Source organism: Nothoprocta perdicaria, unplaced genomic scaffold (assembly GCF_003342845.1).
Source record: "Nothoprocta perdicaria isolate Ctin4 unplaced genomic scaffold, notPer1 scaffold_18, whole genome shotgun sequence".
NCBI lineage: Eukaryota > Metazoa > Chordata > Aves > Tinamiformes > Tinamidae > Nothoprocta > Nothoprocta perdicaria.
The window spans coordinates 6680709-6707578 of record NW_020454982.1 but is presented as its reverse complement, the minus strand read 5'-3'; the positions used below and the strand labels follow the sequence as shown (position 1 = coordinate 6707578).

General features: G+C 38.6%; 1 protein-coding gene across 1 annotated transcript in view; it reads left to right on the top strand.

Moving 5' to 3' along the window:
* TOX3 (TOX high mobility group box family member 3) overlaps window positions 1–26870 on the top strand; it is a 63241-nt gene that overhangs the window by 17941 nt on the left and 18430 nt on the right. The window contains exons 2-3 of the mRNA XM_026036535.1: window positions 22701–22766; window positions 26371–26625. Coding sequence (XP_025892320.1) covers window positions 22701–22766; window positions 26371–26625 — 321 coding nt within the window. The remainder of the gene's footprint in view (window positions 1–22700; window positions 22767–26370; window positions 26626–26870) is intronic.

Genomic DNA, 26870 nt, shown 5'->3' with positions numbered 1-26870 from the left:
AATAAAACTGGGTTAAATGGTGGTGAAGTGGATGCTGAATCTCTGTCTAGCTGGGAAATGGCTCGGGATGGAGAGGGCAGTCTCTCACCACTGCTCTTTCTGTTGGCTTTTGAGGGAATAGCCACTTACTAGGACACTGCATTTTGCACATTTAGCCCTATGACCACTAAAATGTCACTTTGTGGTTTAAATTTGGCTCTGGTACACTTAATGTGTACCACATTTGTGCAAACAAATGCTAGTTTCTCCAAGGAAAGGCTGCTGCATCTTAACACAACATCTATTCAAGTGGCTTTCTGACATTGCTTTCAATGGCAGACTTGAGGTGACAGAAATAGAAGCAAATATAAATAATTCCTAATCAGTAGTCTTCTGTACACTGAGATGGTGTGTGTGTGTGTGTATCTCTCTCTCTCTAAGTGTATATATATATATATACACATATATTCTTCTTAATTTGACACAGAACTGAAGTTTGGCATCTGGTGTGGTGACTGTTTTGAAGCCTGGTTTAGCTCTTATCCATACAGGCCTAAGTGCTTTTGGTTAATTCTCTTTGCATTTGGAGCATTAGACCCTTGATCTGCTCACATTTTGGTGTTGCTGAAGACCTGTCTCCTCTGATGTATCAAGTTCTAGTCTTGCTGTTAGATGTTCGGGGTCAAAAATTGGGGAGCAGCTCTGTAAGCTCACCAAAGCTGTGTGGACTCGGGTGGCAGGACAGGGAACTGGGCATGTCTTGTCTTACCTCCCTCCTCATCCTGCCTCCTGAGGGAAGGTGGGCACATTTCAAATAAAATGGAACTGTGGAAACCCACCTTCAGGATTTTTTTTTTTAATAAAAAAAATTAAAAATATCCAAGCCTTTCTGGAGTGGGGAAGACCTAGGGACACAGAAGCATAAAAAGATTTTACTCTGAGACAGCAAGTCTTGATGCAGAAGCCAATAGGTACCTCCCATGAGAAAGCTGCAGGTAGGCAGCAGTTCCAGGGAAGGAATTAGAGACTCATGTGGGATTCAGCTCTGTGGGCCATGAGTTTGCACTGAGGCATCAAAACTTATTTCTCCCGCACCTGGCACATGTAGGGATTTTCTGGGTATCCGGTCTACATGTCTGAGGCATCACTAACTCTTTGGAGAATTATGTTGAAGAAATAAATAAAAGGATCTTTCTTCCAGGAGTGAGCAGTGGTTCTAAATCAGCTGTAGCAGATGTGAGCAATAACTTCTTATGCCAGAAAAATTCACAGAAACATGTTTTTGTTGGTTGTTGCTCAAGGACAGATGCTTCCAGAGTTGATCTTAACTTAAATAACACATAGCATTGTTCAAAAAAGCTCAAAATGAAGTATTTTATTTTATTTTATTTTATTTTATTTTATTTTATTTTATTTTATTTTATTTTATTTTATTTTATTTTATTTTATTTTATTTTATTTTATTTNTTTATTTTATTTTATTTTATTTTATTTTATTTTATTTTATTTTATTTTATTTTATTTTATTTTATTTTATTTTATTTTATTTTATTTTATTTTATATTTCTTCCAGCCATGGATTGCAGCAAAGCTGGACCTCTAAATATTATGCTTCTACTTGAAGTGGACATTGTTTAGATGTCTTCAGTTCTTTTTTCTTCCCAAGAAGAGACTTTATGGTCAAATAAGATGCAAGTTAATTTTCTCCAAAATGAAAAGATCTATGAACTAAGTTACTTGCTAAGTAGTAAAAGCTATGCTAAAAAAAGGCAGTTAAAGAGTAAGATGTATCCTTTGAAAATCAAAGCTTCTTACATTTCTTTTTATGCAGATTTCAAAACAGAGTTAACTCTAGAGAAGTTATTATTTTATCTATTTTTTCCTGAGAAATAGTGTAGTGTGTTCTGCATCATTAAGTTTTATCTTTTTCTTGACATTTAAAATACTATTCATTGAGACAATTTATGGTAGCACCTGAGTTTTAGAAAATAAAGTATCCTTTTTCTGTAGTCAGCAGCACTGCATGCCTTATCAGCCTATAGGTGGTGGGGTAGTGAGACCTTGGTAAATTTGGTGCTTCAGCTTAGGAGCTGCCAGAGATCTTCACTGGTTGGGATATATGTATTTTTAATACATATTATGTGTTATTTCAGTATAAAATGCAGGTTCACATCAGAAAGCCTGCAAGGTGGAGCTCCTGGCAGCTGGGTTGTCCTATGCTCCTGGGAGGGCTAGCCAGGCTCACCTGCCTGCGGTTTTAACAGTGGACAAGCATTTGTTAAGATCAGGACAAAATCTGTCAAAGCCTGGGCAAAACTGAAGATCAGGCAAGCTTGTTTTTTCCCCCTAGGCTCCCATTGTTCTAAGTGCATTGAACCTAAACTGGAAGGTCTCCTTTCTTCTGCAGAAGCTGGGAGTGTTTTGTGCTGTTAGGTAAAACTCTTGTGAGCATCAGTAACTTTCTAGATGTGATTGTGTGACGTTTTTAGCTTGAGTTTCATCTGGCATAGATTTTGAGTGGGCGTGCTGGTCCTAGTTTACATGCTTTTTTTTTTTTATTTGGAAGTCTCATCCTGCCCTGTAGCTACAGATGATGCTGAGCTCAGGTGCTGATGTTCACCAGAAGAGCTGCTTTTGCCTTGAGTGTTGTTTAAATGTTATAGTCACTGTTGTCTGCTTTCCTATTTTTCTGGTGCTCTGCTGGTATAGCAGACAGCTGTGTTAATACATGCACTTAAATATATAGCTGACTTTTATTACTATTTTTTTTTATTTTCTTGATGTCAGTATATTCCAATTAAAAATGGTCAGGGAAAGCTGGGACAGCGTAAGTCTTCTACTGCTTTGTATTGAACAGCCCTTAAAAAATTTACAGAAGGGACCAAGAAAACTTGTGAAGTCTTTTTGAAAGATTATTGCATTATATTTATCTTATGTTTGTTTTCTAATGGTATAGCTGCATCAGAAGGGGGAGTACAATGGTGTTGATTCTCCTGCACCAGTAAGGAAATACCTTTTCAAATTTTATGAAGTTCTTGTAATAACATCATACCTGGTATGAAACTTAAGATTTCTTTCCTATTATTATACCCTCTGCTAATGATAATGTTCAGTAAAATGCCAGGAATATTTTAAATACATATTCGTGCTGCGCTTGAAGTCTTTCACATCATTGTTTTCTAAATTAAGCCATTAGCGTTGAGCTCAATACTGTTATTTTCTTAATCTTTACTTCAGCAATTTGTACGTGTCAAATTGAACCACTGTAAAATACTTATATAGAGTAATAAAAGCATTTGAGTTTAGTGTTGTCTGTTTACACAGCGCTCTCTATCTCTTTTGATGGTTGATAACAATCATGCTGGCAGATACGTTTCTCACCGTATAATGCAGAATACGGGTCACTGTTGGTAAACCCATTCTAATCATGGCTTCTCAGAACATAAATCCATTAACCTGTAGTGATAACCCTGCTGCAAAGATTTGACACAAACAATGCTGCACTATAAATGATAGAGTTCAGGCCTGAACTGCATTTGAAAGGGCTTTCTGAATAAAGTCAAGAAAGTTATGCAGAGGAATTAAGGAAATTTAGGATAAGTTGTCTGCAGTGCAGGTGCAACAGCTTGATGGAGTTTTTCCTTAGAGCAAACTAATTCCAAATTAACAGACTGTTGCCCTAATGTCTGCATCCCCTAACTTGAGCAATGCAGAGTATTTCTGCTTTTCTTTCCTGAACATGTTAAGCAAATCCTTTTCCAGGTTGCTTCAACAACACTCAGTCTCGAAGAACTGAGGAGCTGCTTCATCACCAAGAGCCACCGAGTAACTGTGCGTGACAGATTATGGTGGCGGTGGAGCTGACATTATGATAACACAACATCATCACTTTGGATGAAATGTTCCGCAGTGAACGTCAGCTAGCGGAGGTGAAAATCCGTTTCTCTCCTTGCTTGACTTCGTGTCTTGGAGTATCTTTTTGTTTTTAGCTCTAGTGCACAGGAGTTCTTTTTTCTCCCCTCTCCACAAGGTGATGTGGCTTCTTGGAAGCAGAAAAAATTGCTGCTCTTTTGCCTTAATCAGATCTTCAATGGAAGAGGAGTTCCGTGGACTTGAATGTATATCTCTTCCACTACGGAGATACACAGATACATTCAGGGATACACAGATCTATTCAGGTTTTTTTTCTTTACTTTTCAACAAGCACCTTGACAACTGCATCAATTCCCTCTTTTCGTAGTGACTTTTTCATTCTCTAGTGTCTTGATTTTCTCTAGCTCCCAACCTCAGAAAAACAGTTGTTTTAATTTTAGCGGCATAAGGCCTCATTCAGGGAGGAAATTTAGTAGAATAATTCAAAATCATCATCTTCTCATAACCAAGGGCTCCAGTGATTTGTCTTGTTACTAACTTTGGTGTTAACCCGTTGAAAGGACATGCCTCGGACATCCAGAAGTGGTACATTAGGATGTACGGTGGATTTTGAGAAGAAGATTCACAGTTCAGTCTTTCCAGGTGATTTTCTGAATCTGTCTGCAGTGCAGTTAGGCTGAACCACACGTGAAAACTGCTTGTGAGGTTTCTCTCTGTCCCTCCCTCTCTCTTGCACATCAGAGAAGGGCCTTTAAAACATTAATTCATTCCTGATCAAAGACAAATCTATTCACACAAAGAGGATGGCCAAGACCCCTGTCATCATCAGTGAAGAAATTGTGATAATTTTGAACTTTGAGTTGATATAACAGGCATGAAATTTGCAGCATCTCCGATGAGCAGGAGAGAACCCCCATCTTTCCAAAGAGATACTCAGTTTATATTGGTGTACGCATTTGCCTTTGGAAATAGAGAGGCAGATCTGCAGGTACTGGTACAGGTAATACTAGAGAAACCTCATGTCACCCACTGATGATTTTTGTGCAAAATGTGATTTCTCTTGGAGAAGGCTGATCAAAGTGTTGATAGGGAGTGTTGTGTGATCATTTCAGTGCTGATATGAGAGCATGTAAATATGACTGGAAAGAAGCTAAATCAGCAAGGCCATGACACAACTCCAGGGTGTCAGTGATTCCTTCCTTCATGCCTCTTACACTTCCTGCAGTCAAAGAATATGATAGCTACAATAAGCACGCCTAAGCTGGCTCTTGCTTTTTAATTTGTACATTATGCTGCTATTTTTTTTCACTCATGCTTTTGTATTCAGTATTCCAGCATAGTTTCTGATTCACGTAGGACTCTCTAAGCTAATGATGGAAAATGACATGCCTTCTGGATTTCCCCTTGAGGTCAGATACAATTTAAGCACTTTTAAAAAGAAATGTAAAAATCTTTGTGCAATAAATCCCAGTTAGCATAGTTGAAGAACCTGTTTATGGAAGTATCAAGAGTAGTTGGTCATTTGCCTGTAGAAGACAATACTTCTGTATTATCTTTGTGTGTTTTCTGTCTGATTCTGCAGTCCTTATGTACATTAAGCGATGTTTTCCTAGATGAGTAGATCCCGGGTGTGCTTAGCAGCTGTATGGAGCCACTCATGTGAGACCTCATCAACATGAGAAAAGACTGAAGAATTTAGTGCCTAAAAGAAATCTATCTGGAAGTATTTTAATTGCTACATTACCATGACAGTCTACAACATTCATAATTCTAAAGACTCATTTGAAAGGGAAAGATAAGTGGCTTGTGTACTGTAGAAAAGAGAGAGTCAATACGTGTATCAGATAAACATTGTAGCTCTACCCTAACAAAGCTACTGCAATTGCATCAGATAGTTTTAATGTCAAAAAGCTTAACTCCTTTTGGTGTCTTTTGCCTTTCTGATTTCCCGAAGTGATCGTAAAGTTATAAACAGTCTTTCCAAGAGGTCTCTAAAAATCCTGTTAGGAGCTTTTTATTATAGCAGCAAATTCGTATCGAATTGCTATTCATTTTCACCATTACAGAATAATCAAATCTGTGCTGTTATTATTGTACTGTTGAAAAAGGAAATAATGGGGACATAATACAAAACTACTGATGGCATGAAACTCTCTTATGACGTTGGTTTAGGAACGCTACAGCTGCCTTGTCCAGCTCGTTTCAAGCAGTGAAAACTGAGTCAAGAAAGGGGAGGCATTTTGTTTGTGGGGAGCCTTTGCTTACATCCTTATTTGAGCTGTTTGATGGTCAAAAGGATGATTGCTCTTACATGTTTGTGCATTCTGCCAGATAGTGCATGGACTTTGGCCTTGGATATGTTCTACTGTACCTACTGTCCCCCTACAATACTGTGATTTTATTTTTTTAATCGTGATTCACACCTAAAGATTCTTCCTCCAGAAGAAATGACTCATGTAGTCTTTTAAGTTCATCTAAGCTTTTTTTTTTGTTTTTGTTGTTTTTTCCCCAAATGGGAATAGAGCTTTTAGAGCACGTTGCTAGACAGCACAACAGCCCTGAATGTTCAAAATGGACAGGGATGTGACGAGGCAGGTCAAGTGGCTGCCTAATGAAGACGAATGGGGAAAATTGCTGGTACAGGAGTCATGTGGTGGATGCCTAGTCCAAGTTGTTGCAAGTGTGATGGAATCTCACAGCTTCATTTATCAGTGTCATATTTGGCCTAAAAGTGAGCAGTATTGTTCTCATTTCTTCCAGATGGATAGGTCAACTTTAGTATTTATTGCTCTTGTAGAACATTTGTTTGATGTATTTCCATTAGCTAGGCAATAATAGAAAAGCAGTGGAGAGAAACATAAAACAGCTCCCTTCATCTTTAGCTGAAATATGGCATACACTAATATGTAAATATTTCCTATGACTGTCATTTTTCTGTGTTCAATGACACAATCATATATATTAACAAGTTTTATATAAAAATAATGGAAACAGCAACATCAAGGAAATATTAAAATATTTGTCTTTTGTTGGGTAGTTTTTTATCCTTTAAAAATTTCATGAGTGTATGGTACCTCTGAGGAATGTCTCTTACCTAGGAAAGGAAACTTCCTTTACCCTCTGCATGACAAAACCTGGTGAAACCTTGTTTGAAGGACTAATGTATGAGTAGGAGCTGGGTTGATCAGAGCATACCATTTTGGATTTCTTAAATGGAATACAAAGATGCTTGTTTCTGTCATATTTTCATGCTGCTTTATTCAGTTGCATATTACTTGGATGGGAGAAGATTGCTTCATTGGAATTGATGTTAACATTTTAAATAAGTAAGGGGATCTAACCAGTGGAAAATGGTGGTTTAATGCGAGTAGTGGTAACCCCTGGTGACTGTTTATTACTTGATTTTTCTCATTTATAAGAATGAGGTTCAAGGTGTGTGACATTATTTTCTCATACTGTAGAAGGCAACTTAGCTGTTTGTGAAGCAGGTGTTGTGTTAAGTGCAGTGCAAACATCCTAGCCATATGTTTCTATAATTTAAATTAATTTGGTACAGTCATACTGTTAATCTTTAGTGACTTGTTGATTGGCATTTTGCAGACATATTTCTGGAAGGCACCCAATACCATTTTCTGTAGCCTTTCTGGCAGTAGCAGAGAGTAACATTTCCACAAATTGGAATCTTGTACAGCTCTGGGAAGGGAGCCAAGATTTAAATTAGACAATAACCTCTGCTCTGTATATAGCTTCTATTCTTCAGCTGTAGGGAAAGTGATTTGTTTAATACAGTCAGCTCTGTAGCATATAATAGACTGATATATGAGTCACTCCTTGGCAATGTGTGTTTCTTAAATTTATATAGATTGAACAACTAGTTGGTAATGTACTTAGTTACAGTTGTGCAAACAATAACTATTAGTAGAGCTGAGCAGACCTGGGAAAAACTGCGTTTGGTCGGGGTTTGTTGCAAAGGACTCTGCAGCACTGCTGAGATTTACAACAATTCCTCTTTTCAGGTGCAGGGGAAGCGATTTCACAAACGTGGCCGCTGCTGCAGCGCTAGGAGAGCGGCACTAAAACTTTGATAACGTGGTTGGATGTTTCTTCTGCTCTGTGCATGAGCACGAGAGCATAATGTTCCTTAAAAATTAACTTGAGCATCAATCCATTTTGCAGCTACAGAATTTGGTTGCCGCTCTTTTTGTTTTGCCCTTGTATATTTTTTTTCTCCTTCATGTTAAAATGTGTTGGTGACGATTGATAGCGGTGAATGCGAGGAATTCTTTTCTTTCCAAACAGCAAGGATCTCTTAAAGGGGAGTTCTTTACACCAATTCAGTTCATGTTTATTTAAAAGCTTAAAATCATTAGACCAGATCTCACTTTTTGTCCAACAGAAAATTGATTTTGCTAACAAAAATGATGTGGGTCTGAAAGGGAATATTCAGAAATATGCAAATAAGGAGAGATAGAAATCTGTTTGAGCAGCTGAACAAAGCAATCAAATTTTTCCCATTGAAAGTTTATTTAGCTTCACTGTGAACATTTCTGAACAAAATTATCAACTGCTGTTCATAAAATACTTTTTTTTAGAAAAAAAGGATTTCTTTTTAAACACATCTATTTTAATACTCTACGTTTTCTACCAGGTCTGCTATTTACAAAATAGAGCACATTGTAAATATTGAACAATACACAGTTATATTTCCTAACAGTTTATAGTGTGCTGCATATTCTGGATAACTTCCAAGCAGTAGTTAGTATAAATGATATGCCAATCAAAGTTATTTTTGCAAGTATAACCTGTTATAGCACGGTCTCTTATCTAAAACGTCAGTTTGATGTAAGCCAGATCTCTCTTTTTAAACTTTTAACTCTTATGGGTATGACTTTCTTTGTCCTGAACTAATCCATAAGCTTATTGCTAGCGCACAATAGCAAAGCATGATTTATTTACAGATTGTATACAATATAATCAGTGCTTCCATTATGTCATATACATTTTACTCCTTAGTCAGGAGAGAATTTTATATAGCCTAGCTGCTCTATTTTAGAAGAGTTAAGATTTGTTACATAAGTCTCTTTTCCAACATTTCCTTTCTTGGACAGTTTTCTAATATTAGATTCAGCTTTTATGTAAAAGCTAATATTTTCAGAAAAGCTCCTTGTACCCAGGAAGTTGGGCATTTTTATTGGTAAATAAATGTACAGCTTCCTAATGTGCCACCTTTGTCAGTGTAAATAGCTTAAAGAGTTCCTTCCGCAGGCTTTTATTTCTCACCCAAAGCAAAAGGAAAAAAAACACTTTTTAATTCCCCTTATCTTAATCGTTTCAGGGTTTCATTCTGAAGTATGATGTGACATCAACAGTAGCTGTATCTGCATAACCAAAGGGATAGTGAATTATCATGTGAACACCAAGGGGATAAAGGAGAAGTTGGTGTCATGCAGAGCAGGCCGTCTTCACTTGAACATGTGGCTGCCGAAGCTGGTGGGGAAGTCTTTACTGTGGGGCACCTGAATGTGCTTTGGCTTGGTCTCCACCACTGCTGGCAGAGGAGGCTGGGTTCTGCACGTGTACCCTGAATGGAGGCAGTTGGTGCGCTGTAAATCTCCATCTGTGTTGCAGGTGCTTGTTCTAAGTGTTGATGATGATGTTTTGGTGGTCCAGGAACTGGGTTTAAGGTATGAGTATGCTAAGAAGATTGTGGGTTTTGTTTTTGTTGTGGTACTGGAGATCAAGTGACTTGCAGATTGTACGTGAAATGGCTGTTTTTAGATCCTGATAATAAACAAGTCCTGATAATAATCCAGACCCTTATAATGAAGAGCTGCAGTGGGCTTTGCAAGCCAAGCACCCTTATGCAGAACTGCATGAGACAGGGCTGCCAAGGAGGACTGCAGTGCAGAGGTGGTCACAGACCAGAAAGGGGATGCCTTTCCCCAAATTACATTTGTGGGAGCAAAACATAGGCAAGGGGAGCACAGCAGACAGGACTTGGCACTGGTACCCACTGCTGGGCTTGCACAGCCTCGCCAGAGCATGGAGGGGAGCTCTCCGTTCAGCATTTAGCTGTTTATGCAGCTCCGAGTGTCTCCATCTCCTCCTCCACGAGGAATGCAATCAACGCACACACGCCCTCCTCATCTCCCATGCACGTGTATGGGTAAATAGTGCTGCGTGGCAGGAATCTTTCCTTGGTCACAGAGGCCAAGATACTTATATGTCAGCATGAAAATTGATAGCCCTTTTATTTTTTTATTTTTTATCATAGCTAGTTTAGGTGTGGATGATATTCCAGTTCCTCGAATATAGCACAGGAGCACAGCTAAACTCTGCAGGAAGCAGCACTGTGCAGATATCCGCCACCCCTCACATCCCCTGCTGGTTTCTCATTTTCTCAACATTCCTTATTTTCCTGGGTGATTTACAATAACATCACAAACTTCTATAGCATTTTTCCCCCTTTCAATTTGGAAAGCCTAATCATCCTTTTTTACGTGCTATCTTTCCTTAAAGTTTCTCTTCCCTTTTCTCCTACCAATTTCAATTTTCTTTCCTTATCTTTCTGATACGCTATTTTCTTTACTAACCTGTGTTGTTAGACATTATCCTGTGCTATACTGTTGTCTTTTTTTTTAAATCCCTTTTCTGCATCTAAGTACCCATCACCTGTGCAACTGTTTTATAGAAATGCTGTAATACTTGCTTCAGAAACAAAATGTCTATCATATTTAACTTATAACACTTAACTGGAGACAGTTCTCTATATAGTTATTTATATTTATGTAGTTGTATATATTTTTTAATATATATAAAGTATATAATATATATTATTTTGTTTGGTAGTGAGAGAATTCCTGGAACTTCACAGCTTTCTGTCTTTTTCTTTGCATTGGCACCAATACTGTGCAGGGACTTCTAACTCAGGTTGAACAAATGTTGGGAAGCTTTGAGATGGCCGCCTCTGTTTCAGAGACAGCAAAGGCCGCAACCTCATGGATTTCCTGCAATTTTCTCATGTTACAACCTCTCAAAGCAGTTGTCAGTTTTCCTGCTGCTTTGCACAGTTGTGCATCACTCCGCTCGCCCGCCAGAGCTGTAAGTGGGATTAGCAGTTCTCAACTCTTATGCAACTCTGATAGCAGGGAAACATAATCTGGCTTTGTCAGAGAAAAAAAAAAAAAAAAAAAAAAAAAAAAAAAAAAAAAAAAGGACTGTGCTAAAGTTCTGTGAGCCAAAATTTCCTGTAGTAATGAAATAGCTCTAGCCAGGGGAATTTCAAAAGAGTACATAGGGCTCCTCTAGGAGCACTCTGAATTCACGTCTCACTTCTACTACACCAAGACTTCAAATGTCTGGAAATTTTTCCTTTCTAGAAGTCGGAAGGAAATAGAGGGTTCAGGCTAGTTTTGACACGCTCCTGTCTGCTGGAAGTATGCTGTTTTTGTGCAAAGTTTTTTGGTTGTTTATTTCTCAGAAGCATTTCTGTATGAGAAAGACTTGCTTTCTCAGTGACACTGAAACAAATGTTTCTGTAGAGCTCAGATTGCCTTCACACCATTGGTCAACAATGAAAAATACAGATTGCTGCTTGAATATAAACTTGTTTCTATTCCCACCTGGCCTCTCCTTTTTAACCTTGCTTGGAAGGAGTAGTTGTTTTTAGGAATCTTATACAGTTTCTTGGGCATTCGAAGAACAGGGGTCATATAAATCTCCTGGAAAGATTACTGCTTGTTCCTAGATATAGTTTGTGATAATACAGAGTCAAATCTGATGATTTTGAGTAAGAAATAGACAACTTCTTGTATGTCTTAAGTGTAGCATGAGCCAATGAATTGTCTTATTTCATTGAATTAATAAAGTATTTTCAGGGTATGAGTTATGTGTTGTGGAACAGCTCATCAAAAAACTTCCTAGTATCTACTGTCTCTTATACCTCAAGAAAAAAAAAAAAAGAAGAGAAATTTGCATATATCAAAGTTCAAGCTGGCTTACATCAAGACAGGAAGGGTAGCACTTCACTGTTCAAGACAGCTTTTATTGACCATTTTTAGTCTTATATCTTAAAAAGCAATATTCTGTCTGTGACAGCTGAAAAGTATGGGAATAAGTTATATTACTCAGATGTCTGGTGTGTTTTTTCATATGTACTTTAGTAATAATGCCAGTTAGATGTTAGCGTTTTGAAATACCAATGCTGAACTTGACCTGAAAGTTTGAGAGGTCTAGTTTGTGAATGGTGTTAGACATTTCCAGCCCTGCATGTGTGAGGCTGTTAGGTTGCATTTGAAAAAAGATTATAAGAGTAACCTAATTTTTCTTAACTGGTATTAATTAGCTTAATGTACTTTTTTCAGTATTTTAACATTAGGATGCCATTCTTTTTTATTATTGGAAGCAAAGGTTTTAAATGAAACTTTAATCATTTCACTAGTCATAATTGGAATTTGCAGGGTCCTCTTTGTGCATCCTTATCTCCGCACAGAACCTCAGGGCTGTAGCCAATATCGGGAATAATTTCTGTGCCCACCTATAAGAAGAAATACAGTGACCCAATTAAGTGGAAAAAAAATGCTAGGCTGTATTAGTGGATGAAAATGCAATTAAAGTAGGTTACCCACCTACAAAATAAAGTTTCCACAACCCCAAACATTGCCTTTAGGTTGTAATGTAACAGCAGGAAGCTAAAGATAGATAAATTAAGCCTGATTAGTCTCAGTTGCATAAATTAGGAATACAAGCTAGCAGGAGGGATTATGCTACTCTTAAATTTAATTCTCCTCTACCGTTATTGTAGAGCACTGCATCCAGTTCAATCCTGCACGTTTAAATCAAGTTGGTTATTGGTGAAGACTCTCAGGAAGCCTCCCTGTTGTGGGATTTGTAATTTATCCCCCACTAAAAATAGCAGAGAAATCCTATAGGTTTAAGGTTGGTGTAAGATAAAGGAACCAGACAAGCAGATGTTTCCATCATGCACCTAGCAAGCTTGCAAGGGAGCAAAGAAAAGAAGCAGAGGGAAATATTTCCTCTAGGCCCCTCCTTGCCCAAGACCCTTGCTGGGTTGGGGGCCCCAACCCGGACTGGGGTGCAGGTGAGCACCCTTTCCCGGCTGGTGCTCCTGATGATCTGGCCACATTTAGGGTTTCCAAGAGCCAGGCACTGTCCTGCTGTCAGCATTGCTTTGTACAGCTCTGCATATAATGAAGTAGAATTAATACAGTCTTTAAAAATGCCATTTTTCTGTTTGATTCCAATTAGTATTTCAAAAATGGAAAGTATTTAATCTCTGGAAAAGATCATGGACACCGTGGTATGAACATGACTGAGAAGGGAGATATTTAAGATTTCAGGCATGTACTGATTTTAGCCTGCAAGTGTCTTGACTAATCCTCCATTATGATTATTATGAAATGTCTACATCTGCTTCACCCTTTCTCTATCAATTTCGCATTTAAAACTTGATATAATTTGCTAGCGGAGTAGAGCTGAATCACAGTCTAGAGTGGAATTTACAATTTTCGCCAGATGAGTGAAATTTGATATAAGATTCCAAGAAAAGCTACTTACAGACCAATTGCAGTATAATCACATCACTTTAAATTCGTGTGAGAAAATGTTACGGTAATCTTGAATATAGTGATATAAAACTATTTCTTGGGATTCTAAGAATAAAACACTGTCATTATGCTAAGAAATACTTAGAGTAATGCTTAGACAGCTTACATAAAATAAATATGGGATGTAGCTGTGATTAACCCCATGATTGTATGAGCGTAATGGCCAGAGGAGGAAAGTGAAACAAGTGTATTCATATGGCAATGTGAAGCAATTCTATACCTATGGTTTGTCCCCACCACCACCAAAAAAATGTAGAAATAACCATTAAATCAGTGAGAAACTGTAGGGCATAGAAGTGTGGTGGTGTAGGGTTGACTCTTAACCTTGTGAGTTGTGGGAGGGGAGTGAAGAGAGACTTAGTGAAAGTTTTTTTTATTATTATTATTATTTTTAATTGAACAACATATTCCCCAGCATGTGTATCTGGTGTGGTTTATTCCAGCAACAAATATGTACTCACATAATCATGAAAATAGCTCCAGAGCTCATCGCTGGGAAAAACTCTGGGCTAAAAAGCCAAAGAAAAAGCGTGTTGTTCAAGTATTAATGCATTTTTTAAAAAACCTCTCAGCTAGAGTGGCCTCTGCCTGGCTTTGTTACTGAGAGTGTTTATCTTAACATTTGGTCTCTTCATGTGTTTTAAGCTTCAGGCTACAACAGGGTGTGATGATAGTGATTGCACATTATGTCTCTTTGAAGTAACATCTGTGGGTCTTGCAGAGCTGGGTTTTATGTGAAACTTAGCTGGTTGGTCTAAGATTGATATTTGTATTAATCTTCTATAGAAGAGAAACAGTTTATGTATGTGTTTGCTGAGATAGCCCCGGAATCAGTTCTCAGTTATACTGTCGTTGGAGCCCAGATGGGCAGATTAAAAAATGCATCTTTGTCTACAAAAAGCTGAAATAGTGAATTGAAGCTCTTTGAACATGTATAAGCAAAACATTTGCTATGCTTGTCTTGGAGGGGACTTCCAAGATAAAAAATAATTTTACAACATCCTAACCTTGTATGAATATTAGGACCAAGAGTGTGCTTTGGACCACATTTAATATGTATGCATTGAAACATGGAATAAATATAATTGAAAATCTAGCTTATATTGAATTGCCTTGGCTGTCAATCATCAAAATAATGCTGTATATATTCATACAAAGTTACTTCTTGCATATAAAAATTTTTATAGCCTGTATCCTTCTTAAGAGATGTGAAAATGTCTAACATGAGACCATTAAATATTTCTTTCATTACTGTTCCTAAAACTAGCGTAGTATCATACTTGGCAAAATATCATTCAGTTACTGCTTTTGGTCATGGAATTCACTAAAGGAGTTCATATTAAAGAGTTTGGCTGGAATTAGAGAGATTAACTCAGTGTTTTTTATTATTATTGTCGAAGTTATTACTTGCTGGCTGAAAGCTTTTAAAGTAATTTCAAATATTTTCATTCTAATTGCTTTCCTAAAACTTTTAAATCTACAGTATTTGCAAACAGTGTGTCTGACAGAGATTTGAGGATATATGAATAAAATATAAAGATGCCTGTTTTCTTTAGGACCTTGCTCAAGTATTTTCTCCCACTGGGATTTCTTTTCTGGCTATAAGCATAGAGAATGCATAAAAAAAAATCAAAACAAGTTAGTGCTGCAGACATTTAAGACTCAAATATAGCAATCTGAATGGCCTCACTGAATTAAAGGCTTTTAAGATTTTAAATATCAAAAGGCTGTCAAATGTATGATTGTGCAGACACTTATGTACCGATTTAATAATTAATGAGCAAGTAATGAGATTATTCATCTGCCTGAAATTCAGCATGAGGGATGTGACTGGGGGCTGAGATCCATCTATTTTAACATGCTGTGTCCTGCACATTGTTGGCCAGTTATTCATCGTGGAAGTGCTTTGTGCAGCTCTGTGGTGCAAGACCCGCTGCAGAAATGCCTTTTGGTGCCCGTGGCACCTGTGTGGGGCACAGCTCAGCAGAAGGCAGGAAACCTGTGGAATATTTTAGAGAAGTTTTGGAAGAAACGCATGGAATCAACCATTGTGTGTAAGGTCTGCTAGCTGCAGGGAATGAGACTAACATTCCCCAGGTGGGTTTCTCACACATGCACTAACATCTCCCAGTGGAGATTTGCAGGTAGAAGCCAGTAGGGCAGGAATCTACTCCAGGAGACATGGTCTCCTGAAAATAAGAGCAATATTGTAATTGATCTCAGAAAGCTGATTTCTGTGGTACTGTGCTATTATAATTACTTTGTATACATTTGCTGTAAGGATGTGGATTGAAGGGCTCAAGTGTGAACTTGCCAGGTATAATACTTGTTAACACATGGTCTGGTGCATCAGGATCTGCAAAAGCCGTATCTTTTGATAACAGAAAGGTTCATTCTTTGTTTATCTGTATGTACACTGAGTGTGTACGCCGAGTGCTTTGGTGGCTAATGCCCTTGGGATGCGTTATCTGGTTGAAGGCTGACCCGATGGAGATCCCTTTACCTGCAGCTGGTCCAGCTCTCTGGCTCCTTCAAACCACGGAGCATCCTCCAGTCTTGGCCTTGGGGACGGGTGGCTGGCTCCAGTCAATAATCCTCCTTGCAGTTGGCGATGAGCGTTGTCTCTTCAAATAGTCCTGCCAGAAAACCACCCAGGTTTCTTTGGGTATCTAAGAAGTGTCGAAATCGAGGCTGTGTGCTCTATCCGGGTTAAAACGACTTAGAGATTTATATTCTTAGAGATGAGCGAAGCATCTTTCTAAACCTGAATTTTAAAACCTTATAAATAAATAAAAAAGTCGTTTTAACCCGGATAGAGCACACAGCTTCATTGATATTATATCTGTGAACCAGCTCTGAAGATCCGCCTCATCATTTCTACTAGCAAAAATAAAATACTTGTATTTTATAAGATAATATGAATACCACCTACTGCTTCAGAAGTATTGCAGCTGTCAGGAAGGACTTCCTTTCCCCAAAGAGCACTTGGCTCCTGCTATGAACACATCATGCTTAAAAGTAAAGCCTCTACAGAGATTAGCTGGATGCATAGATATGGAAGTGATTGGAGAACTCTAGTCTTTTACTTTACATTTATTGGGGAAGTAAACTGTGTTTCATGATGAGAACAAATAATACTTAGATGTTATTTTCTGTAGTGTTTAATACCTCTGTTGAGGACAGTGGTGTCCATAGAAGATGCTAGTTGATATTATGGAAAAAAAAAATCTTCTCTCCCTCTACTTTTGCTGCCAGAATAATTTTAGTGTATATTGTTTTGTTTGGTGTAATCAGGCTGAAGTAGCATTAGTCCAGCTTCTCATCTTTTAATTACAGACAGTTTATTGTCTATGCTGTCCCACTTTCTGCATGGTTCCCCACCAGCCAGCTAGACTTAGCAATCTCCATTAATTTAATTTGGCATTTCATTCAATCAGACAGGCTGTGAACATGATGATTTTTTTTTTTTTTGAATAACACAATGCTTATTCTTAATTGATGTCCTTATCAGACATTGTATTTGCCAGAGCTGTAATTATTGGTCAGGCAGCAAAATCAAATCTGCCCAAATGCAGTGAAGATGTTCTCCAGTGAAATTATTAAGATACAGTACTTAGACCTGAAAAGTAATTTATTTTTGGTCTGTAATTACATCTTTTGGGATCGTTATCTTGCTTTTTACTCCTAAGGATAGTGTAACCTCTGAGGAATTAATTTGCCAAATATGAAGATAGAGCTGAGATCCTTGCCATAATATATGTTTGTGCAAGTAGCTATTATTCTGTATGAAAGTATGAGCATGTTCACACCATAAAAGAATGATTTTTATTAATGGACATATTTTAAAAATATGGCATGTAGTTTTACTGCAGAAGTACTGGAAATTTAATCTGTTGAGGCTGCCACTCTCTATAAGAAATAAATTGACATTGCAAATGATAAATTTGGATGTATAACTCTCTAAAATATGAATACAAGGAGATAACTGCATAGTACTTTGACAGAAGCTAATTTAGTACTAGTTCAGGTCATAGTTCTTCATGAAGCTGATGCGAATTTAGTATAAATACCCTATTCTGAGGAACTTTAAAATGAGTATTCTGACTTACCATTAACAATTAATTATTGAAGGGCCATCAGTGTCATGATTGTTAAGTTTGAACTCTGTTTCCCAGTAACGGTTGGGATAGAGCTTTTCAAATAAAATAATTCTGTAATCTTTTCTAATAAAGCTTTTATTTATTCCCTAGTTTATGAAATGTAATCTTTTAGTACAGAGTTACTCTCTTTTTAAGCCAAATATCTTGCCTACCTCCTGGTATGTTCTGAGATGATAAAATGCGTTTTATTCTCATTACAGAACATTTTGTTTGGAATTTTTTCTGTAACACGTATTCGCATTCCAGGGTTCTGTTTTATTCCTTGCAGCAACAATAAGTCTTTCTATGGTATTGATCTCCTTGTTGTTGCATTTTTAAATTAACCAGGAGGAAGAATTCTGTAAAAATAATCTAATGGGTTTGCCTGAGTAATTTTACTGTTGAGCATAAAAATACTATGATTATAAAAATACAGTTTTGTTTTTTGAAGATAAATAAGTAATGTACCAAGTAGTGGGCATGAGCTCTAAGGTTTTTGAAGTCAGATTCACCACAGTTTTGCTGATTTAAGGCAGAAATGTGCAAAAGTTGTAGTAAAGTCTGATGACTAAACAGCAAGTAATTAATTTCTCCATTAAAATCAGTCAATAGCAAAATTTCCACTAATATTTGTAAGTCTAGAATTTTATCCTGTGTATCTATAAGAGCTTCAAAGTTCATTCTTTTGGTCATGGGCTGTGATGACTCAGATTTGCAGATCCCAGAGTGTTTCTGTAGTGTGAACTTCTATTGCAGTGGCTTTTGACTCATCACAGTTCAAAAGAAGCACTCAGCCAATAGCCTCTATTTAACCTTCTGAGATTTCTGAAGATTTTTTTGGGGTAGGAATTTGAACTCTGTGAACATTTAATCACTGATCTGTATTCCCAATTCCTAAGATTTTTTTTTTCTTTTTTTAATGAAGCTCACCATCTAAGACTTCTGTCTTAAAACACTAGTTCCTTGATTCATGTGAATTCATTAGCCTTAGGGCTTTCAAGAGCAGAAAAAACCTCAACTAAATGCAGAAGATAGCTTGAAAGCTCAAATAGCATGGTGCTGTGATGATTCAAAGCAGCAAATCCCTTGACTTGTAGATTGATGTCTTAAGATTTGGCTCATGATAGTTGTTTTTTGAAAGCGTGTGGTTTGTAAAAATGGGGCCCTTGTATACTCTTTAAAGCCTGGGTCTGCTCAAGTTGTTGATTTGGTCTTTGCTAGGGCACAGGCTGGGCAAAGGCGAGAGGACGTGATTTTTCTCTTAGTATTATATACATGCACCTTTCTGATAAAAGATTAATGAAGCTAGATGTTGGGCTTCAGTTTTGGTGGCTGAAGCTGGGAGAAGAGCTTTAATAAGCTATTTTAGAAATAATTAATTTTCTTGACAGTGTATATTAGGCGCTGGTAAGGAGATGGTCAATCTCACTGCAGCCTTCCGGTCTGTTCTTACCTATTTCAGCAGGGCCAAGTTGAAATACAAGTACTCTTTTACCTTTAAGGGCAGAAGACTAAACTGTAATAGTTTTAATGCAATGAAGAATGAAAGCTGCAGTTCACAAAAAATTAGAAAAGTTTTCATTTACTTGCAGTCATTTTCCATGACATCAGCATGCTGATATAGTCTTTTATTTGTCGCCGTACTCCGGTCTTATTTATCAAAACTTAAGAGTGCTTTGCTGAATTTCTAAAGTTAAAGAAAACAAATAGTGGGTTGTAAGACTTTTGTGCCTCTCATTTGGATGTCATCACAGATGTTGCTTGGAAATGTAGGATTTATGACTATTCTGGTACAAATGGGCTTATGATGTGTATTGCCAAAGGAGGCTGAACACTTTTTATTCCCTGTAGCAATAAGAGTTAGACCTTGAACTGCAAAGGTTTTTGCAAAATGGTCCTAATTACCATGGCTAGGTAGCTTGCAGAGTGTTTTGAGATGAGGAGGTAGTCTGACTAGATGCTGCATCTCAATCATTTTCGTCCCACTGAAGTGCAACGGGGGGAACACCCAAAAGTGCACCTCAGCAGGGCCAATTGCTGCATCCAGCCTTGGATTTGGCTGCCTGTTGCCAAGGGCAGGAATGCTCTGTGCTGCTTCCAAGGGGTCTGGGCAGGTGATCCTTCAGAAGATTGTTGACTGCAACAAGAGGCATTTCACCCCTCAAAAAAAATATTTCTTTTCAAAATTATTTTACTAAAATAGACAAGAACCCCTTGTTCCAGTTAGAGTGATTTATAACTGTTCCCAGCTGATCGCAAAGTGTTTCTAAATTAAAAGCCATTAATTATAGCCTTATATAGATACAAAGATATGCAAGAAGTGCTTTGTAATTCCAGCTCTGCACTTCAGGTGAGAGCTTTTTAAATTACTTGGACCATTGGAGCCACCTGCTTGACTAAATGCTGAGGGCCCTGTGTTTCAGTACTCATCAGTGCATTGCAGTGTTAACATTGTTACTGATTTTTCTCATTTCTCCAGGGCAAATACTAATTAATGGATACAATTCACAGCTGATTAGCTGTAGTTTCTTCAGTAATTACATTCGCAGACTAACTGTTCAGAAGAGGATTTCTAACCCAGTTCTTATTTCACTCTAAGCTTAATTTGTTTTCTGAATTGTTTAGGTCCTTAAGATAATAACCGTTTTATTTTCGTTCGTTGTTATAGGTACCATTAGATAATAAGGAAGTTTAATCTTAAAAATACTCACTGATAATTGTCGTGCGCCTTGAATGGTTCTTTAATTCAGAGAGAAAAAAATAAGTAATGTTAGCTATGATCCATGTTAACAAAAGCTTAATTATGCCAGGTTCTGACATCAGTGCCTCAAACATATAAAACAAAGTCTTAAATATCGAAGCCCAATAACAGAATGAATGTAAGGACATATAACTGTAACTTTTTACTTTGATTTTCTTCATTTTCCTTCCTCATTTTTAATATTAAGTGAAAAATTATGTTGTCATTTTCTCTATTGTTTTACTTTACGAAGTAAAGTACGAAGGAAGAGCACTTCCAATTCGCATTACCAGTTCATGTAGTAGGAGGACATATGTAGATCCAAACAACATGAAATTTTACTCTCTAAGATTAATAATAATTTAAAAAAAAAAAAAAAGAAATGCTCCCCTACATTCCCCTTTTGAGATGCTTTAGCTCTTGGGAAGTTGAGCTCATTAAAACAAGCTTTTTGTTCCCAAATATTTACCTAGTGTAAGAGCCACCTTTGCCTGTTGGACCTACTGGCACTTAGGTATAATTTCAAAAACTGACGCTGGGAAAAGTTACTGTATTAAAAAGTTATTCTAGGAAAGAAAAGCTTCTTTGCAGCCATTTGATTTTTTTTTCCCTTGTAAATACGTCTTAGTTCCCCACTGACGTGCAAGGAAGTCTATCCTGTTGATCTCAGTGGTGAGCTTAAGCTCTAAGTCCTTTTACCAAAAATATATATGCACACATGCCCGCACGCAAATCCTTGTTTGCCAAAAAATAGCTTCTTAGTGCATTTCTGTGTATTTTCTTTAAAATACTGGGTGACTTTTGGACATTTAAAATGGGTGATGTTACTTGAGTGTCTAAATGAGTAAGGATGACAGAATTTAATTGGCTGTGAGACTACATATTCTGTTGGGCTCCTGTTGCTTAGCACACATTACATGTTGAAATTTTGACTGACTATGTGAAGAGTTTTACAGCTGAGGAGTCAAAGTTTGGTTGCTCCAAGAGGTGAGTGTGTAGTCCACCCCTCCTTGCTCCCTATGCAAGTTTCCTCTCAGGATGCATTCCTGACATTCCTGGTATCTTGTTTGAAAAAAAGAACAATCTCTGTCATCTGTGTAGTTACTCATTGTCATACACTTGGGGCAGAGGTTAGGCTGCTGCTGCTGAGTTGTTGAGTTGTAGAACTCAAAAATAGAGATTTACGGTGAGGATGTTTAGTGTGGCTTCAGCAGTAGGGAAGTGATGGGTATTGTAAAGATGGCACAGAGACTTTTCTCGTTGCTTGCATTTTGCTTTGTGGTATGCTGTGCCTGATTGTATATTAGAAATGTGGAAATGTGTAATTTGGTGCTTTAGTTTTTACATGGCAGGTCGTGACGTGCATAGTATTGATTCCTTGAAGCAACGACTGTTGAGTACCTGCGTCCTCTGAGAAAATGAGCAGAAATAGCTACCAGACTGCCGGCTTTTTTGCTAATGCCATTTAAGGGAATAAGGCAAACTAAGTGCCAGTTAACCAAATGCTCATCATCTCTTCCTTCCCTTCCTTCCTATGTTCAGTCTCTAAAAGAAAAGCGTTTATCTTCACCAACCAATGGTCATAACAGAGCACTTGAAGGAGAGATGTCTTGATGACATCCTTGACCATCCATACGCATCCATGAGCTGCATCTCAGTGAAAAAGCAGTCGCTCAGCCCCCTCCACTCTGGTACCTCTAAGGTCTCAGCAGTCTCAGTATCTGGTGTTTGTAAAACCCTCAGTGAAGGCTTCTGGCCTTAATGTTCCCAGGGGATGTGGGAGCTCAGCTGGAAGGAGGGATGGGCAAAGGGGAGTTGTTTAGATTTTATTGTTGTGTTGAGAATCAAATGTAGAGGAAATGCTGTGGACTCTCTGCCTTCCCCTTTTGACCTTCATCTCTTTTAAACCAGCTCCACTCTGAATAATAGTACAATAGGTTTTCTAGCTACAGCCATCCTCAAGATCAGGATCACCTGTAGAAATACAATAATGTATGTTCAGAAAGATGCAGTAGAGTCAAAATGCCATTTCTGGAGGATGGTATTTCTCGATGAGACACTTAATTTCCAGAGTCACCCCACAGCCTGAGGGGTCATTTTGCTCCATAGCCAGGGAAGGCTGAAGAGCTGTGCTCGGAGATCTTTCACCTGCAGCCCATGTCCCTTGGTCTGTGCAGTAACAACTGTGATGTTAAAAGCCAATTTGATTCTAACTTCAGAACATCATCAGCAATTTTACATCCTACCTGTTTTTCAGGAGTACTTTTCTATACTAATAAAAGTGTGGTAAAGAAAGGTTTGTCGTGGCATGCATTAAAATTCTTTTTTTTTTTTTTCCTTCAGTTTGGAAACAATAACAACTACATGAACATGGCAGAAGCAAATAATGCCTTTCTTGCTGCAAATGAGGTAGATGGTTTTTCTTTTTATCTATGTTCATATTCTGCTGTTTGCTTTGATAATTTAACAGACTTTGAATGGCTGAAGAGTGAAGTGCTGAATTTGTGTGTGTTTTATGGAGCACAAAATAAAGACTTTAATGAGAAAGAAAATAACCTGACAGCTCTCCATTACTAGTCAATTTAGCTGTCCATAAGGCTGTTACTTACATAGCATGTCAATAGAAACAAATCTGCTTTATGTATGAAAAAAATATAAGCAGAAGGAAACAAAAGGCACAGTAGGTGTATGTTTTGAAGGCAAGCTTAGTAATAGCCCTTATTAGCTAATGTGCTAATTCCTGCCAAGGATGCAGAATTTTTATTTGGATTCTTAATGCTCATCTAAATTAGAAAAACAAATCCAATGTTGTTGCCTTACCTACGCGTGCTGGTGCAAGGCAGTGAAGCTTCCAGCAAGGATGGAGAGCAAGGTCCAGAGTCAGAGCTGGGGGTCGAGCTGGCCATTTGGTCACCAGCTTTGAGAAGGTGCAACAAGAGAGAAGGTGCATCACCTCCCATGTTCCTGTATTTGCTCTTCTGGTGGCACCTTCGTGCAGCTGGACCCAGCTTCAAGCAGAAGCTCTGTTTGCCCATGCTGAAGAGACAGCAGCTCTGCTTCCAAGGGCCGGGCAGGGTGAGATGGGCAGGATGGGCCTGGCAGCAACAGGCAGAGCTAAGCACATGCATGGGGTATATGCCAGAAATGACCTTTCAAACATAAGGAATAGTTTGAAACATGGGCAACCTTGCCTTTGTGTGATGGAAGTGGCAATTCCCTCTTGGTATTCTTGTGTGCTTTTAAAAAAAGCTACCTGGGAGAAAATATGTAGAAAGGTATAACGAAAAATGTGAACATTAGAATTAAGAGTAGTATTTTATGAATCATTTATACAATGGTCTCCATCTCTCCTTCCCCAGCAAGACTGCTTAGATAAGGGAATATTGTTTGGCACTAGCTCTAGTGTTATTTGTGATAATGAACACAAACCCCATCTGTAATGACAACATGATGTTTCTTTCTGTTGAATTTCTTTCCTACATTTGAATCAAACATTGATGAAAGCTCTGCTGCCAGCAGCTGTTCAGAGACAATTTAATTCCAGCTGTGATAATTCACCGTGTCAGACATTGGCTGTTATATGTTGATACAACAGTTCTCCAGATTTGCATTTTTATCAAAAGGAACAAATGTTTTGAACATTTCAGTACAGATGGCATTTAACCATGCACACAGTTTTTTTTTTTTTAAGCATGTAAAATATAAATATTTGAAGAGTTAATAACTTTAAAAAATATGATTGGTAAGATAAATCCCATAAATGTTACACCATCTTGGTCATCACAGCACCTCTCTGCAATCCCAAATTGCATACTATTCAGATCTTCTTTACAGTCTGAATAGCCCAGTGATTTGGATTTAAGACTACTTCACTGAGAGGCTTTTTTTCTTCTTAAATTACATCTATTTCATCTTCATTCTTAGATCCTTTATATGTTTCTTTAAAAAGATATATGCATATTTGGACAAGTTATATTGTGAGAATTAAATTCACATTTACAAAATGCCAAGGTATTCATCAATATACTCTCCTTATTCTAGTAAGCCATAACTATTAAGATTAATGTGGCTTCGAAGTAAAATATTGTATTATTGTATAGCTGTGTTACATATTTATACAGCTGTCTCCAATTTATCGTGTTAGATGGGGAAGGAAGGTCCAATTCTTATAATTACTACTATCTCATATATATGACATGTAAAGAGATGTTCAGCTGTACAAAAATAATACTGATCTCACTGAACACCTTTGCTTGAACAAGGAATAAAAATATGATTAAGTGTTAGTGCGTGCATTAAAGCATGAATTTAACATGCAATTACTGCATTACAATGTATTTAATTATAGTGGTTTTGCATTAACATGGATGTGGCTTTCTCACTCTGATTGTGGACAATAAGCACGGCTGAGCTGGAACCCCATTTTATTCCTGTAAATAATACCTTAACGGTATAATCCTAGTGCATCTTCAGGCTAAGAAGCCGCATATTTGCTTTGTTTTCAGTCCCTTTGTCATGATTACCACGACCCATTTTAAAGCACCTTAAATATTTATTGAAATAATATTTCAAGTGTTAATTACAGTGGTAATGAAAACAGCCAAATGCCACATATCAAGAATGAGTGTTTATCCGTATTGTTAATGTGATATGTTAGATTTCATTAAGCAGTAATGGGGTAGCAAATGAGTCACAAATTACAGTTGCATCTGTTACTAGACCACATTAGTGCCAAAATAACTGCAAATGCAGCCATAGGGTGATGTTCATCAGCCAACCACTTCTCCTGGCCAATCCATCTTTTGTGTTGGTAAACTCGGGGCTCCCTGGAAAGGAAAATTCCCCCCTTGGTCTTGGAGCCATGGATGCCCTGTGTCCCCAGATTTTGGCCCAGCCTTCCCACTTAGGCTGGAGTTGCAGGACATGCTGCTGAGCGCCATTGGGAGGCTCTCTGTAGTCTTTTCCCATGCTGCAGCCTGGGACCTCGTCACTTCTGGTGTGAGCCCAGTAATGACAGCTGACAGGTTCGATATGCAAGCAAAGGTTTTCCTTGTGTTTCCGTTTCCATCTTCTCTCGAGCGGTTATTAATTTATATCATCATTAACAGTCTGAAGGATGACAATTTACGGCAGCTAATGAGATCTTTTGCTGAACATATCATTTTTAAATTAACTGGCATTAAGTCACTCTTTCAAACAATGTAAATAATCCATAAAACAATCCCTCCCTGCAACCGCAATTTCTGAACCAACACAAACAAACAAACCCCTTTGCACGTCCAAAACACGACAACATGCCCCTTAGGACTGCCAGCTGCCCCGTTTGGTTGAGGTGGTCCCGATTTGAGATGGCCTAATTTCAAGCGCTCCCTTTCTATTAATAAGCAGCAGTGGGGCCGAAATAATATATGAAATTTGAATGAGGGGAGTACGCCTGCTCTCCAAGTACGAGTTGGTGCTTCTGCAGCCACCAGCCCTCGTGGGGGAAAGATGATCCCTGGCAGACATGTGCACGCACGGCCCCGCGGATGGTTGGCAGCAAGCGCCTTGCTCGAGGCTCGAGAGCTAACAGGTGTTGAGGCCGTTGCAGTGTTTCGTGTTTGTTAGTGGTCAGAAAGGGAAGGAGGGAGGTGTGAGGTCCGTGCCGGGGTGTGAGTGCTGCCCCAATAGGATCTGATGAAGCAGGAGGGTCGCGGAAGCCACTGGTGCTGCTGCTCTGATGTACGGGTGAAGTGGCAGCTTGTTACACAGCCAAATCCAGTGTAGCTGATATTCAGCCTCACAACAAAGACAGATGTTTCTAATTAAGCACATGTTGAAAAACTGTTAATACTGGTACTCCATTAAAGCCGTATGATAATGAGACCTAAATCTTGACTTGGAGCCGTTCGCAAAGCCCCTTTGTCGGTGCCGTGACCCGCAGCGTGGGCGCCGGGGGGGAGGCCATGGTGGCCGCCCACGCGGCCTCAGGACGCGCGTGCCCTCACGGAGGCCTGTGCTGTGCTCTCCCCAGCAGACCTTCCACACCCCGAGCCTGGGCGACGAGGAGTTTGAGATCCCGCCCATCACGCCACCGCCCGAGGCCGAGCCCGGCTTGGGCATGGCCGATGTCCTGCTGCCCTTCGCGGGCCTGGGAGAGCAGCTGCCTACACCGGGCAGCGAGTTCACGCCGCAGTTTCCTCCGCAGAGCTTGGACCTGCCCTCCATCACCATCTCCCGGAACCTGGTGGAGCAAGACGGGGGCATCCACAGCAACGGGCTGCACATGGTAGGTCCTGCTCATTGTGGCTCTTGCCTTTGGCTAACCTGTTGGAAGATGAGTGTGGTTTCTTGGTGCACCAACGTTTTGCTGGTGATTGAACGGCCATATGCTGGGTGAAGAAGTGTTTAACATCAATGGACTCATGGAGATAAACATCACTGTTAAGATACAGGGCAATGCTACTGTGTTTTGTGCAAACTACTTATCTGTATTTCAAGTGTGGGGACTACACTTCATGGTCATCGGAGATC